We start from the raw sequence: 16,236 nt of genomic DNA on the forward strand, positions 1-16,236 counted from the left end.
CTTCGTTGGGACCTTTAAGGGTTTAAGTTTATTTGAACAATTTGCTTAATGGAAAAAACACAATCTGCAACTGATTCACACACACTGAGAAATCAGGAACTGGGAGTTTGTTTTCTCCGCGGTACTGAGTCTGAAAGTCCTACGAATGCAACAAAGACGTTTTATTTTGACGAGTATTGATCAAACACAGCTGAGTGGAAAAATACATTGCATCTGCTTTGACAGAGACGGTGTGTTTCTAATAAATATGTTTTTTTGCATTTTCTTTCCTCCGTGCTGATGGCTTTGTTCAGAGATTCTTATTTTTTTGTGATCCACCCAACATTTTTTAATTTGTTTTCATTTCCTCTCCGTTGTTTTCTTTTTTTCTATTTGTCTTCCTGAACGTATTCTTGAAACATGTCACTTATAATAAACCCTGACCTTGAATACAAGTCCAACTTTCTAATTCAGTAACACTGTGACATTCCACACTGTGACTAAGACTCCGTCAATGTATTCAGCATATCAGTTATTTCTGGCAACAGACAGCCACATCCAACTCCTCTCAATAAATATGGGGTTGACTAGGTTGATATGCCTCAAAGGCATTTTAAATATTCCCCCCCAAAAAGATCTATTCATAAAGCGGAGCAACGTAATTGGGTGATTTATGACCTTTTCACACCACTGGAGCGATTAACAGAAGACATCATTCAGAGCTGTCAATCATACTGATTGTTCACATGGAAACGGAATGCCATGCAGCCAATAACGACGCCAGCTGACTTGAGAGCGAAAGCCTTTTCACTAAAGTGGCCTTTTCAAGAGGATCACTCGCGCTGTTGACGCGCTATGGTGAAGCCGCCGCTAGCAGAATGCCAGTAACGGCGTTGGAATCAAAGGCACAGGTCAATCCTCGCACGTTCACGTATTCATCTCAAGAATGACATGGTTTTTAGCTGAACCCCATCTCATCCCCGTGCCCTCATCACCGCTGGTCCCAGACCTTGTCTCGGTGCTGGTCGTTTTAATGGCACACCTGGGACACATTGTCACATAAAGCTACCATTACGCCAGATTTAATGATCAGGCACAGTGATTTGTCTTTATTGGTCCTCGCAGACGCACGCACCTGCATCTTCAAGAGTCGGATCACCGCGAGGAACAACTTGACACTAATTGGCTCATCATGTTAAGTGCGTTCATGCATAAAGCATCGCGTCTTCTGATGCTTGGAAGAACAAAAAAAGCACCCGCTTTTGGAAAAGGATGCGATTGGAGGGGTTTTCATTTCGGATGAGATTTGAGAGGAGTTTTTTTTGTGTCGACGTGTTTTATTCCAGCTTACAGCTCTGCTGAGAAAGACTTTAATGCAGACCAAGAGGACAAGTGCTTCTTACTTTATTCCTCAATACCAAGAGTCATATTTCAACTAACTCTTTCTGTATACCCCCCTTTTTAAAAGAACACTGTTCATATTATATAAAGCCAGGTTTGTCTGATCTTTATAATATCGCAAGGGTCCAATTGACTTATCACAGAGCCTCTCCCCCCTTTGGTCCGTAGGGCTTGCTGGCTCTCAGTCTAATTACCAGAGATAATGGAGGGTGAAGCTAAATGGCACTGATGGGGTCCAGCAGAAGGTTATTAGGTGTCCTCATTAGTGCCCGACTAAAGTGAAAGGAGGTTTAAGGTCTTATTCTGATCCTGATGGATGGTGTTCCTCTCAGTCTGGCTGTACAGGGTGTGTGTCCCAGTGTAGGCAGCTAAGCAGAGGAGATAGGAAGTTTGTGTGTCTGTGTGTGCAGTGCAGTGCAGTGGTTCCCATTAATTACTTAGACTGTGAAGATCTGTAACAGGCTCATTTGTCCCGCCAGCGTCATCATGATCATTTTTTATATATATATATAATGATATCAAAGAACACTTGTAAATGTAAAGCTGGGTGCAAAACTCTTTTCAACTACAGCTATGTCTGCCATTGCCACTGGGTGCACTTGATAGTGTACTGTGAACACTGCAGTCGCACCCTCCCCCACATAGATCGACATGCATTCTGTGAGAAACGCTGTGTGCGTGCATTTGCTTGCGTATGTGCGTGGTGATAACATCCACCAAGTTCGAATTTCTGGATTAGTGACAGTAGGTGCTGAACGATTTTGTATAAATTAGGGCTGAACAAAACCGTTTTTTTTTTTATCGAAACCGCAATACGGCGATAGTGCAATTTTCAAATCGCAGGAGGCGCAATATCTGTCAAAGCCAAAATGTGTGTGAAAATCTAATTTTAGATTCATTATTGTCTTGGTCTATACACATCTTATTCTACACACTGAAGAGAACATCTTTGTTTCTCACAGATCTGCACAAATATCACTCGGCAATCGTTTGAAATATGTTTTTAGAATGAAAATGAGAATTATGATGTATCGCAAATCTCTGATATCGCAAATCACATCGAATCGCAATCACAATTCCGGTCAAAATAATCGCAATTAGATATTTATTCCAAATTCATTTCCATTGGAAAAACATATTTAAAATGATAACTGTGTGCAGATCTGTGAGAGACAAAGATGTTCTCCTCAGTCTGTAGAATAAGATGTGTATAGATCCAGAAAATAATTAGTCTAAAATGATATTTTGACACACATTTTGGCTCGATTATCATTATTTATTTATTTATTTTTTTTTTCAGTGCTTGTGAATAAAAAATTTCATCCCATTTAACTTGCTAAAGAAGAGACAAAGAGCACACCCATCAATGCAATGTATTTCTGTTTTATTGTATTACTCATAGTAGCTCAGACACGTGTATATACAAATACAGATAATTTTTTTTGTCAAAATGTTTTTGTTTTTTTTTTCTTCTTGTCCTTTTTATATACTGTAAAAGAGCAGGTTGAAAATACTCCCCCCACTGATGTCATCGTGGGAGCGGGGTTCAAAGGTGAGGGAACCAGGACAGCAGGATGTGTGGCAGAGGTTATACAAGCACAACGAAGAATGGAACAGGACAGTTGCACAAAATGAACAAGTGGCCAATCAGCAAGAAAGATCGAGCTGATCGAGAGAGGCTTTGCACAGAACCTGGATTGATGTTTAACTAAGTTTAGGATTCGGCGGAGGGGGTGTGGTAATCCTTGAACTGTACCCAAGAGCAACATATGCCGTAAGGACAAGTTATTCTGGGGTGTCCAAGAGGGAGAGAAAGTGAAAGGCCCTGCTGTAGTCTCTCCGACGCCAGCACCCATTCCATGTAAAAGCACAATGGCAGAAAGTGTCTTGTACACAGTTGGGGCTGCCAGAGCAGAGGCTGAAGGGCTAAGGCATGGGAAACACTCTTCTTTGCCAAAGAGGGTTGCCGCTTCCCATTCACTGCGGCAACAGCAAATGACAAACACACACACACACAAACTCAAAGGTCTCACACATATTTTTTGAACCTGAAACAAAAAAAGAGAAGAAAATCTGCATGTTGATGTATACACTCGCAAAAGCCTCCTCTTGGGACAGTAAAGGGAGGATGACTAGACTGCAGCGACATGGGATGAATTATTTAAATGAAAGCAGAACAATATGAAATGACTTCTAAATATCTGGACTACAAACTGGCCCAACCTCCTGTAACTTCACAACAATGGTTTGTGTTATGTACATTTGTTATCTGCAACTACAGAGCCCTAATGACATCACTCGAATGGGGATGCAAAAAAAAAAGAACACACACACACACACGCGACATGAACGTGGTCAGAAAATCTAGTACAGCTTAAAGAAATGGAGAAAAATCAGAGCAAAATAAAACGTCTTTTTTGAAATTTTTTTCTTCCTTTTTTTTTTTAAAGTTTTTTTTTTGTTTTACATGTCATCAAGTCCATGCGCATGCCACATAATGAAACTGGTGAGATCCTGCAGTTACAAAAGCTGACAGTCCACTCATGTCAGATCATTCAGCTGACCAACATGCTTTCAAACACTGAAGGCAAACAAAAAAAAAAAAAAAAAATTACAAATATGCTGTCCAGTAAGTCCCAAGTGTTCCTTTCCATGGCAGGATCCTTTCATGAAGAGATGGTGAGGGTTGGTGACTGGTTTGAAACGTGTAACAAGTGAGCCACTTGTCGGCTAATGTCCAGCCTCCTGTAACGCGCATGCGTGTACAGTTCCCACAGGTTTCCCCTTCATATATTAGCTCAAAGGTTCATTCATGGCATTGAGGACCAAAGCCAAAATGCATCGTTTGAGGACAGTACGCACTCCGCAAAACCCAGAGATAATACCATATTCATTTTTTTTTATTTTTTTTTTAGAAAAGACATAAGAACCAAATTAATACTTTAATATCAAACACTATTTACATCAAGAAGTTTTCCCTAATAATAATAGTCATAATCATCATCATCATAACAATAATAATAATTATACAGTTTTAACAATGATGTATCTCATGTTTTTTTTCTGTTCTTTTGTCCTCCAGAAAGGTACAAAACGGATACTAACCTAACACTATATGTTTTATGGTTGACTACCTCAGGATACACAGTATCCAGTTTATAAGTTGATCCTCATTTCCCAAGTTAAGGTGTGTACAGAATAAACCATGGTAAGAATAGCAATAATGACAAAGTGGTAGTACTGGTAACTACGAGAGTACAGTTGAAGCTGGTTTCTGATAAAGTTCTAGTGTTAATCTGCTGACAAGTGTCCGTTCTGAATCGTATGCAGTGCTCATTCCCTGTGGTGTTATCCTGAAAATTAGTACCTCATTAAATGGCCTGGTCTCCTATTACCCCCCCCCTATAGCCAAGCTGCTATTTCCTCAGTAATAGCATTGTTACTGTGTGCACAATAAAAAAAAGAAAGACAGTCTTTCTGGGGTGAAAAAAAAAAAAAAAAGGCAGCCACAAAAATGAAAACAAAGCAAAAACAAAAAAACAGTGCATGGCTTTTTAAGACTGAATGGTACTAAACAGTATGTTTGTCATTGAATCAGCTGTTTCTCTCCAGTAGTGTTGCGTGGGTTTTTTTTTTTTACGTGTTTCGTTTTGTTAGGCACTCTTAAGTCCCACTTCCTTTGGCTACCCCTCCTGTCACGTCTTGATATGTGTGTCTGTTTAAGCCTTTCGGTCTCCTTCACTCACAGATTCTCTCAAACTGCAAGGTCATTGGTGCTTTAAACTGGCCCCTCCCACCCCACCGCCCCGCTGTGGAAATCCACACCCGCCTCACGAGACCCCCCAAGTCTTCCACCATCTATTTTTAATACCAGAAATAACTCCCCGTGCCACAACATGGGGTCCACATGCCTGTCATTTTGAACCTCATTAAGGAGTTACTTAAACCTGTAACACGAGGAGCCGAGGTGGACTTGCAGTTGCGCCTGCGCTGCTTTTCTTGCTCGGTTTCTCCCTTTTCCAAACCAACAGTGGTGCCCTACTTGTCATACAAAAGCAGGCTCTGAAAGTAAGGCAGTTTCAGAGTAGGTTTTTGTGTGTGTGTGCGCGTGTGTGTGTGTCCATATTTCTTTGGAGACAAAGAAACATAACCTATCCTTTTTAAAAAAAAGACACATAATGGCTTACAGGCCACTCAGAGGGGCATGTGGCTAGCACTGTTGCCTCACAGCAAGAAGATCGCATCTGGGTTTGGAGTTTGCCTTTCTTTGTGTTTTTCCATGTGTGTGTGTGTGTGTGTGTTTTCCAGGTTCTCTCAGGTTTCTTCCCACAGTCCAAAAACAAATTGGACACTAACAAACGGACTGTAGGTGTGAGAGCGCGTGGTTGTTTGTCTTCTATATGTAGGCCCTGTGATGGACTGGTCACCTGTCCCGCGTGTTCACCCTGTGTCAGCTGCGGTTGGCGCCGATTGCCCTGTGACCCCCGCGTGGAGGATAACGCGGTAGACGGCGACGAATGAGAATGACTTGCATTATGCCGAGTCAGATGCTGTGCATCTGTGAAGGCTGCAGGAAGATGAATATGAGCGTGACCGTGGACTCCTAACATAAAAGCGGATTAAATAGAGCTGTGTATTGCTGTTTATTTGAGCAGGCATGTTTTCAACGAATCGAGGTTGAAATGAATGTGAGAGGCCCTGGTTGTTTAATGAGTATGATTCAGAGCCGTACTGAAAGTAGAGTAATTGGACTGAGGTTTCTTTTTCGATCCCTGTTATTGTTCTTATATAATCGGACCTCAGGAAGTTCAAGAATACTAGGTAAAATAACTTAATAGTTAAAAAAATAATATATATAGTGTCCATTTTGTCGCCATATCGTTTTAAAACAATCGCGTTCACAAATCGGTTGTAAAGGGGTTAAAAAAAGCTTCAGATGCAAATGTTTATGGGAATGAAAGTTAATATTGACCCGGACGAGACGGACAATTGTTGCCCAGCTCAGTAAGCGTGACATGAGCTGACGGTCGATCCAGGCTCCAAATAAATAGTCCACAAAATATCTGCTAAGAAAGTTACGATTTGGTTGTTTTGCGAGTGGGACGATGAAATGCTTTGAAATAGTGTTTCTGCTGATTGCACACTAAACAAAAGGACAAGAAAGTAAAGTTTTAGGTTTTGGACTCACTCACTGAATCCCTAAGTAGCTTATCCGCATGGACACGCGGTTCATAATCACGATAAATCTGTGCGCAACCTTTGAAACGGGACAGTCGGATGACGGATGGGCTAAGGTGCATGCCATATACTTAAAGTCTCAACTCTCTGCTTAAAACCCACTGCTCTTCTTTCCTTACGTCTTCATCTTTCAACTTTGCAGAAAGAAAGCGGTTTCTAATGACGCAGCAGAATGTGATAAGAACATATCGCGTAAGGCTTCTTGGGAGGTCACGGGAAAACAATTTGTTTATGTACAATCATTCCTAAGACCCAGAATCTTTACGTTCCCCGCGGTGAGATGCTGCAAATATTTAAAAACGTTGTAAAAACCCAACTACTATTGACCGCGAGAGGCATTTTTGTATTTGACTGGGTAAGCGTTGCACATAAATGTGTGTTTGTGTGTGGGGGAGGTAAATATCAGTGCTGCTGTGGCATAAATGGGATGTCACGGGAAAATAAGAATCACTAAGTGTCAAAAAAACGAGATTTGGCATCTTAGTTGAAGGTTTGAGAAGGGGGGGGACTGTCTTTCCCCTTTCCAACATCAACTTGTTTCACTCACAGATGGAGAAAGACCACTTAAATATTTCCTTGAAAAAAATAGAGGGTTCCTTGAGAAGCCTGCTCTGACACCCAATCAAGCAAACTCGCTGCACCCAAAGCCTGCCAACCCCACCCCTTTCCCTGCAGCCTTGGGCATACTCAGGCCACACTAGGTGTTAATGCCCTCCAGGACAGAGGGGGCCGCTATAAAGTGAAGAGAGCGGCGAGGCAGACGAGCAACAAAGCCAGGAGCGGACTTGTTTTCTGCAGACGCGGGGCAGCATTCGTTTCTCTTCGGGAAGGCTCGGCGGGTTCGTGACTGGTGTCGTCTAAAAGATAGAGAAAAGATGTGTTGTTGATCGCTATTTATGGCAAACACTTTAACAACATTGTCCTTTCATTACAAACACAACATCTTTTGGTGAACACAATCGTGAATCTTTGTATATTTAAACTGTAAAGCCATAACCTGACAGGAATTCTTAATAGTCTGTTAGCTCAGTATGATCACCAACATTTTAGTTCCATGACATGACATAAGAATGTCATGCAGAGCGGCACCAATCACACGTTCACAGTCACAGAGTCGTTGTTCTTATTCTTATTTTATCTCGCAATGAACATATCCGGCAACTCCCGAAAATGTTGCGCACGCGTCAGTCGTGGTGAAAATGTACGTCTGAAAGTGGTTCAGTGAATGGGCGTGGAAAATTGGAAATGGGAGGTGCTAAAACGCTACCCAAGAAACTTCTATGAGGTCATCCAGTGCCAGGTTTTTTATATACATACGGAAACGGTGAAAGGATGAAGTTGCCATGTGAACTTAAGTCGTTGCATCATGTTCCTGTGGTGACGTGTGTGTGTGTGTCTGTTATGTGTGATCAGCCATGTGCCCGATGCACCATGGGAAATAGGCAGGACCATGCACAGCAAAGGACAGAAAGACAGAACAGATGATAGGTGGTGACAGGGCAACAGCAGGTGATAGATTCATGTTTTAATTCCTCTCCTTGGAAGGGCAGGCGGACGAGCCACAGGCTTTACAAGGTGAGAGGCAGGCGTCGGAAGATGCACACGCGGTAGCAAGGGGGACAAAAACGGACAGACAGACAATCAGGCGGGCATCAACTGTGTCTCAAGACCTGGCCTTTTTATGTGTGTGTGTGTGTCCATATTTCAACTGACACAATGTTATCATGTCGGCACACGGAGCTCTTCTTGAAATAGAGAGTCATGCCCGTATTTCTTATTTACAGTAGGATTGCAAATTGCTTTATTGATATTAATTCATCAGCAAATGAATTGTCAACTGTTGTTGTGACAGTAAAATCCATCCATTTGAGTTGGTTTTATTAGAAAATAAAAACATTTCATCTCCATTTCAAAGTTTGGGAAACATTAAATAACATTTTAGACAATTCTCTGCATCTGACGAATGAAACAACGAGGAATTGAGAAAATCGAGACGCGAACAGATCATGCAATATAACCATCATAAGTGTGCACTCCCCATGACGAGAACCTGGACTCTGGAGTGGGCTGGTGCTGGGAATGAATCAGCGGCATGTGGGTGATGTGACAAGCGTTCCACTTTAGCGCCAGTGTTAGACACGTATGAAGACATGAACATGCACAGCACAGAGAGTCGCGAGTGTCGCCCCTGCAGAGCCGTACAAGCAAGTCGCTGAGGATAACACAAAGTGTAAAGTAAACACGGTGTGTGGAGCTACGGCGAAGAAGGGCTTTGGTCACGATGTGAGTGTAAAACACTCTATCGTTACATCATCGGCGATGTATCACACGTACGGCGTAACAGTAATGGGACACCGCTCTTGTGAGGAGTCGGCTCAGGCGGGAAAAGTGGAAGAGACGGATCGACTTGCAGGCAAACGGCATAACAAGGAAAGAACAAGAGACACATGTACACGTGTATGCAGGTCACACTGAAGAGAATAAAAAAGCAGGAAGCCATACTAACCTCGTGGTTCTAATGTATTGTCTACTTTGTCGTTTACATCAAAAACACGGTCATGTACGCCTATAGTTTTCACACAGCTGTCTATAACAGAGAATAGGGAGAATGAGAAATCATTAGGAGGTAAAAGCCAAATAGTTTAGAGACATTTGAAGCCCCTCCCCCGCCCCCCTCTAAGCCTTGAAATTAAACATCCCAAGCAACAAAGCTCATGGCAACATTCAGATGAGGTATGAAGACACCTGCATTTCATTTGACATGATCATCTATCATCCTTTTCATCATGTTTTCACTGCCAACACATCTTTAGCAAGTAAAGTGGGGGTTCTGTGTGGTGATAAATGACAGCAGAGGTTGGGACAGTGAAAAGTAAAAGGTTAAGTGGAGTAACCAGAGAAGGAAATTGTCTCATCATAAACGGTTTTTTGATTTCCAAGCCAAACATATTACTTGAGTACGCTGTATTACAAAGCACTTACTTGATGGTCGGACGAAAACTTTGAGCTTCAGGCATGTTTTCCTCCCGTTCTCAGCGATGGTGGAGGCTGCAACAGAGGCAACAGACATCGATTAAAAGGACTAGAATAACAGATGTACGGTACAATAGAAAGTATGTCTTCGACTGTATGTTCCCCTTGTAATGATGTGCATTAATAGACTTCTAATCATGAATATTTTATGTTATATTCTTTCCTGTGGGCAACTGTTAAAAGTGAGGTAGTTTATTCGGGGGTGGTGTGGTGTGTGTGTGTGTGATTGTGAATGTTGACTCTTAAGTGGATTTCACAGGGTTAGTCATGGCTCTTGGGGAATAATAGCAAGAAAGTGTTTACAGATGTGCTCGCAAAATATCTCTGGGGAAAAGGGGAGTGCTTTGCTCACAGTTTAATTGTTGCATCTTTGAATATCACAACTGGCAGCAGCTTAGAGGAGTTTGCGTCGTTTTGACTTGTTTAAGATCGAAACGTAAAAGTCTGCTGTAGGTGTCTTGTCGTGCCAACACTTTACGTTCATCCCAAAGAAAAAAGTTTATATGTTGTTTTTTCACTCCTTAAAAACCTCTTGGGACACTTTGCGAGGGAGTCACGTGCCACATTTATGGATGTGTTGCGGTTGTTGTCAGGAAATGGATCCTTTCCTGTCAAGACTATGGGGGCGTAATTCTTTGAGTATTAGCCACTTCCACTAAAAATACAATGTGGAGAATGTGTGCATGTGTGTGTACATGCATTTGTGTGCGCGTGCCACTAATGGTGTTGCGGTGAGGCACCAGGTGGAGTCTTAGCAGATGAGGACATGGGTCAAAGACGAGGCAGTTGGGGCATAGTGGGTTGTTACTGCGTGCATCCATCCATCATGGCAGCAGGACAAAGCGTTGCTTGGGAACAAAATATATATGCTGTTGTATTATAATAATAATAGTGTAGGATTTCCCACTCTTGTGACATATCAATGCCATTTACTTTCCCCTCCAGCTCTGGAGACAGCGTAATGTCTTCTGGGCATAATTTGATTGTCTTCTGTCGATCATTCCTACAGCTGATGCAATAAAGCCAAACATACCCAAAGGCTACCATTTGGGATCTGTCAACTCCTGTCCAGTGAACCTGTGCCTAACCTCTCTGTTCCCTTCCCTCTGTCCCAGCTGTGTCACCTTCTCCTCCCATCCGTCAGTGACGCCGTATCGTTCGTCAAAGCATAACTGGCATGCCTTCATACTCAGGGCACACACTAACAAAAGTGTGCTCGCACACAAAGGTATAACATTTTTGTGTAGTGCCTGGAGCATAGACTCTTACTTTCAGCATTCATGTCCCTGTATACGTCTATGTCCACACTGAGTTAGTGGATGAAACAGCGTCTCTGTAGCCATAAGGATGTGTTCATTAAGGGAATTACCGTCTAATAACTATTGAAAAGGGGTCAGAAAAGATGGAAATATATTCCTGCTCGTGCATTTTGCACGCTCCCTGCTTCTGAATGACCCCGAGATCCAGATTCATAAAATGCATGCTGCACATTCTCTCGCGCTCATTTCGCAAAAGCCCCTTTCCACACCTCATCGCGCTCCCTCGCTCCCTCTCGACGCCGTTCCCCTTTTGACCTCGCTTCTACCATTTTAATGTTGTTGCCCCATCAGCTGTTATCTGCTTCTTCGTCACGTGTCAGCGTGCGAGTGAGGTGCCTCGCGATCAGAGGCCCTTTGTCACAGCTCAGTTCACATTCAGCAGATGCTGGAGGGGTGGCAAGTGGAAGGAAAAGAGAGAGAGAGAGAGAGAGAACATGGGGGCCTTATTATTTCAGTGTGGAGGCAGCCGATGACACACTAATGAACCTTAGCCACCGTCGCTCACCCACTCATACACACCAGTGCCCACACAATTTATGTCACTCTTCTTATTGCTCCGCTTCTCTTTCCCACCACTACTTTATGCTGCCACTTTCAGAGTGCACACGGACGCGCGCGCCATCTCCAGATGTCTTAGCTTCATCATTGTTGAGGGCAGACTGAGTCCGCAGCCATCGACGCCAGCCACTTAGCAGAGGCAGCTGATCACGAGAGAAGTACAGCCCTAATGAAAGTGGCAAGATGTCTGTCACAACGTTTGTTAGTTTGGCTGCAGCGCGGTGTCCGCCTCCTACGTCGGGGGAACGTCACGGGCATCGATTGGAAGCGATATATCACCATTGTACAGTGATTCATCTCTCACCAGTTACACAAGGCATGCATTTTACCACGCGACTACAGCCTAACTATGGCGAAATGGGTTTAACTAAACCCTAAATGTCATACTGAGGCGTGTTGCCGCTCTACGTTCTGTGTTTGGTGAAGATCCCTCAACCTCTGCCCAGGCTCCCCACACAAGTGCCTGTTTATTTGGGATTAACATGCTGCACAGGGCCAGCTTATTGTTCTTTTAGGCCATAACATCAACACCTGCTGTGCTGTCTTCCATCAGGCCAACAGCCTGAACCATCAATCCATCCAGCCCGAGCAATTGGCTGCTTTGAAGGACAGAGCCCCCGAAACGAAGTCCCAGGGATGGGGGGGGGTTGGTAGAGGAGTTAGGGGGCGAGGTCAGGTTACTTCTCCAGGCCTTGTCCCCTGGCTCTTAATGGCTGGTGCCCTCAGATCACTGCATTATGCATCAGCATTAAGGCAAATGGAATGAAGCAGAATCCAATTACGGCCGAACAAACAGGTGGGCTCAGTGCGGCTTAGGCCCCGTATTGTTCAATCACGGCCCAAACCTCATTTCAACTGTTATGTTATCTGGAAAACACGTCTCCTTTTTCCCCTCAGAGGAAGATTCAACAGCATATTCCAGGTGAGAGGCTTTAAACCCACAGGAAGATAAATGTGAAGTTTAGGCTATATTATTTGTTATCCATTAAGGAGGTGTAATGTCTCCGCTATGGAAGTTGAATTCAGCTGCTACATTAAGCTTTATTTGTCTGTTTGGCACCATCAATAAAATTGACTTGACTTGTCATTAAAAAACTTGACTTGCAGTCATCTGGGGTCTTCTGAGTCAGTGAACCTCGCACAATTTGGAGCGAACCGCTCCCACTCAAAGGCGTAATACAATTTGCAGACGACCAAGCAGTGAGGCACAGATGGCTTAGTGATCATTGGGACAATGTAAGTTTCAGGTTTCTACAAGACTCAAAAACAGACCTCTGGCCTTGTCTTTGATGATTGACAATTCTTATGTCCTTACACTGGACAAGCCTTGTCCAAATTTAGATCCAGGAGTCTGATGGGGCCGTCCACATGAAAACAAGTCTCGGGGAAGCCGCCGAAGTTTTTTATCGTATCGTTTTATCATATTTCTTTTTGGAAACGGCTGTGGGAAAATCTCAAAATATCACTCTTGGATCTTCGTGTAGACAACCGATATGCTACTTTGGGAAAAGTATGTCATAGTCCCACCTGTCTCTTGTGTTTGGTCTGTCCACTTTATGATAACATTTGGTTTTCTTTCCTTTCTTTCCTTCCTTTCCCCCCAGGCTTTAAAATGCTTTATGTGTATGCTCAAGGCCTTCTCCGCTTTTGGTGTAGCGGTGTTACAGTGCCAAGTACAGGCCTGGCATATGTACTGCAGCGTTAAGAGTCATTTTGGGGCGTGTCACGTGAATGGACGTTTCCCTGAGACGACGCCGTGTTTATGGAGAACTTTTCCAAAACAACAATGGGAAAAAAAAAAGATAAACGGCGCTTTGTTTCGTTTCCGTGAGCATGGAGCCTCAATTACGCAAAACTGGTGTGAAAAAACATGTGCTTTTCCTTTGACTTTCCAGAAGACTTAGTGCCATTTTCTACCGATGTTTATGTCTCTGCCGCTAATTAGACAGTTTGCAGCCAGAAGACATGTCTTCTATTCAGTGTTTACAAAACACTGCGAGTGTTCATTGATGTTGGTTTCGGAGTGTGGAATCAGAGGAGGTACATTTTTAACAGAACACACGTGCACGGAAGAAATCCTTGATTTAAAAAAACGCTCTCAGCACCGAGAGAGAGAGAAACTCAAATAGGTAACATCGGCTGCTCTGCTCTCCACGAAGACCTCTTTTACGGCCTACTATACATTGCGGACATAGAGTAGAATGAGCCGCACAAAGTGAACACATGCACTGACAAAGTTAGTGAATGTCCTTCACAAAATGTCCATCCCACACCGAACCACTCACGGAGCAACACACTGTACATTTCTACTATAGCACCTTTTAAGAGACAGAGGGAAGAAAAAAACAAACAAAAAAACAAAGCAATGATTTGAAACTACAGACCAACAGACCAAGAAAGTGTGTGTCTGTTTGCCCGCCTGCACAATATGTGCGGTGTGAACATAAGAAGTAAGAAGATGGAAGATGCCATCCACTGAAGAGGCCCATTAACCAGCTGTTACTACAGTGAACGCACAATAGGAGGGGAATGAGGGAGCTGGGAGGAGCAGTGAAAGACGATGATTTGGATTCGGGGAGCAGAGGGAACATAAACTTTCCTCCCCGGTGATAGCTGGCCTTTTGCTCCTTCCTTGCGTCTTTCAGCTTCCACCAAAAAGTAAACTAAAGTCATCCGTCATGCTACTTGCACCGAGGAAACAAGGTCACAGGCAATGTGGGAAAGAGTTTAGAGAGGACGCGGAGGGAAACTGATGAGCTGTAATTATGCACCGAGTGTACTCGACAACAAGATCACACTTTTGCGCTGTACACGATATCCGTGCAAGGCATGTCATTTTGCTATTAGCAATAATATTGTGAAAGACAACTTAGTGATGTCCAAACCAATTATTCAGTATTCTAGGAAATAAAAAGTGAACGATTCAAAGACTTAAAAAAACAAACAAACAAACAAACCCTCGAATGTCGTCAACTCATTAACGTCTTCATACTTGAGCTACTTCGAATTCAGTGATTTATCAATCCAAGTGGGAGTTCAGCCATTTTTAAGCAGCCGTGGAATATTACTGCACTTACTGTTTTACTAGGAACCATATTGCTATTGTTATAGCTCAAGTATCCGCCCACTGAATTAAGACAAACAAATGTGTGTGTGTGTGTGTGTGTGTGGGGAGGGGTTAAATAAATACCTAATTAAAATAATGACTAATGCACTGTATAAACAATGTTACAGTGTATGTTAATGTTCTCGTGGCCAAGGATACAATGTCCTTGTCTTTGTGATGATGAACCGTGAGCAGGTTCTAGAGACGGCTGTTGGACACATGAATCATAAAAGGCCAGAGAGGAACTTTGTACCCTTTGTATCTCAGCACGTGCCCGCCCTACTTTTCTCTGGTCTCGGCGTTTCAGAGCGCGTGTGTCACGCAGGCAAAGGGATGACTTCTTTATTAGTGATCACACTGGAATAACCTGGTTAAGGGCCTTTTCCGATTGGATTCCGAAGAGCTTGTCCTAGCCAGGCCTTTACTGGTTTTATTTGTTTCCCCCACAGTTTTCTCATTTATAAATTCAGTTTGTTCACTTGGTGAACCACATTTCCGTGTGTGACTGTAGTTATAGACTGTCAGATTGTTGGGAGTGTTCCCATTGGCTGTTGAATTGGCACATTTTTCATCACAGGGGTGTTTACATGCAGCGTTGCCATTTGGTGCATTTGCAGTACAGTTACTGACACTTAACACCCATTAGAGAGGAGTTCAGGAGAAAGTTTCTGTCTTCCTAAAGAACTGTTTTAAATCGATGTACTTATGAGATCTCATGTGAATGACATTCAACAGCGTATCTTTATTGGACGATGAAACATGGGTGCTGGCTTCTCTTAATTTGAACTTTAGCACCCTGAGTTATCCTGTAAGATACCTTAACAAATGTTGTTTTCCCCTCGATGATGGCGACCCGTCCAGGCCCAGAGGCAGCGAAGGACCTTTAAATAACGACGCCCATCTTCAAACAATTTCACAATAGTTTTTTTCAGTTTGAGTTTAGTCTCAAAATGTGGAAGATTAAACTGCGCGTCAATTCAGTCCCAAAAATAAACAGAAACACAAAAGGTTTTTCAGCCGCACCTTCAGTCAGTCATAACTTGACGTAGCTTTGTTTTTGCCAGTATGCATACGTCTGACATGCGTGCAGGTACAACAGCTGTGACACAGGGAAGGTTAGCTGTGGAGTACTGTCCAAAACCAATTTTGAAGAGATGATGAAAATGGAGCACAAGAAAGGATCGAGTAGCCTTGGAGGGCAGACGTGGAATGTCTATCCATCTATCCTGATTAGAATAATGCATTTTCAAACAGAGTCTGCCCCTGTATGTGCAATGATATTGAACACGAGCACATGTGCGTCTGTACGTCGCTAGCTCTCCGTCATATTACAATATTCCATGATGTCGGATCACTGTCCGAATGCAGATTTAATTGGATTAAAAAAGGTGGAGTTGTAATGCTGTCCGTATGCCAGTTCCCCTCCTCGTACCACACATAGAACCTACTGTTTTTCAGTATTAGCAAACCGACCATATCTCCAAAAAAAATAAACAGACGACGTAGTGCACACACTGTCCCCTGCCTCCGTTTCATTTGTCCATTAATACTAGTTTGCTGCTGCTGCTGCTGCCTACTATCTCTACTCCTTGCTCCCCTAGG

At 43.1% G+C, this 16,236-nt stretch overlaps 1 protein-coding gene across 2 annotated transcripts in view; it reads right to left on the bottom strand.

Annotated features, from left to right (window-relative positions):
• Positions 1 to 7,273: 7,273 nt before the first annotated feature.
• Positions 7,274 to 16,236, bottom strand: part of LOC122769376 (ephrin-A5b-like) — an 84,753-nt gene continuing 75,790 nt past the window's right edge. The window contains exons 3-5 of one of the 2 annotated variants that reach the window (XM_044025879.1): positions 9,601 to 9,666; positions 9,125 to 9,205; positions 7,274 to 7,475 (exon numbers count right to left, since the gene is read on the bottom strand). In XM_044025879.1, the coding sequence (XP_043881814.1) occupies positions 7,351 to 7,475; positions 9,125 to 9,205; positions 9,601 to 9,666 (272 nt within the window). In that variant the 3' untranslated portion in view covers positions 7,274 to 7,350. The remainder of the gene's footprint in view (positions 7,476 to 9,124; positions 9,206 to 9,600; positions 9,667 to 16,236) is intronic. The other variant, XM_044025880.1, reaches the window with a different exon arrangement.

The sequence above is a fragment of the Solea senegalensis genome, linkage group LG5 (genome assembly GCF_019176455.1).
Source record: "Solea senegalensis isolate Sse05_10M linkage group LG5, IFAPA_SoseM_1, whole genome shotgun sequence".
NCBI lineage: Eukaryota > Metazoa > Chordata > Actinopteri > Pleuronectiformes > Soleidae > Solea > Solea senegalensis.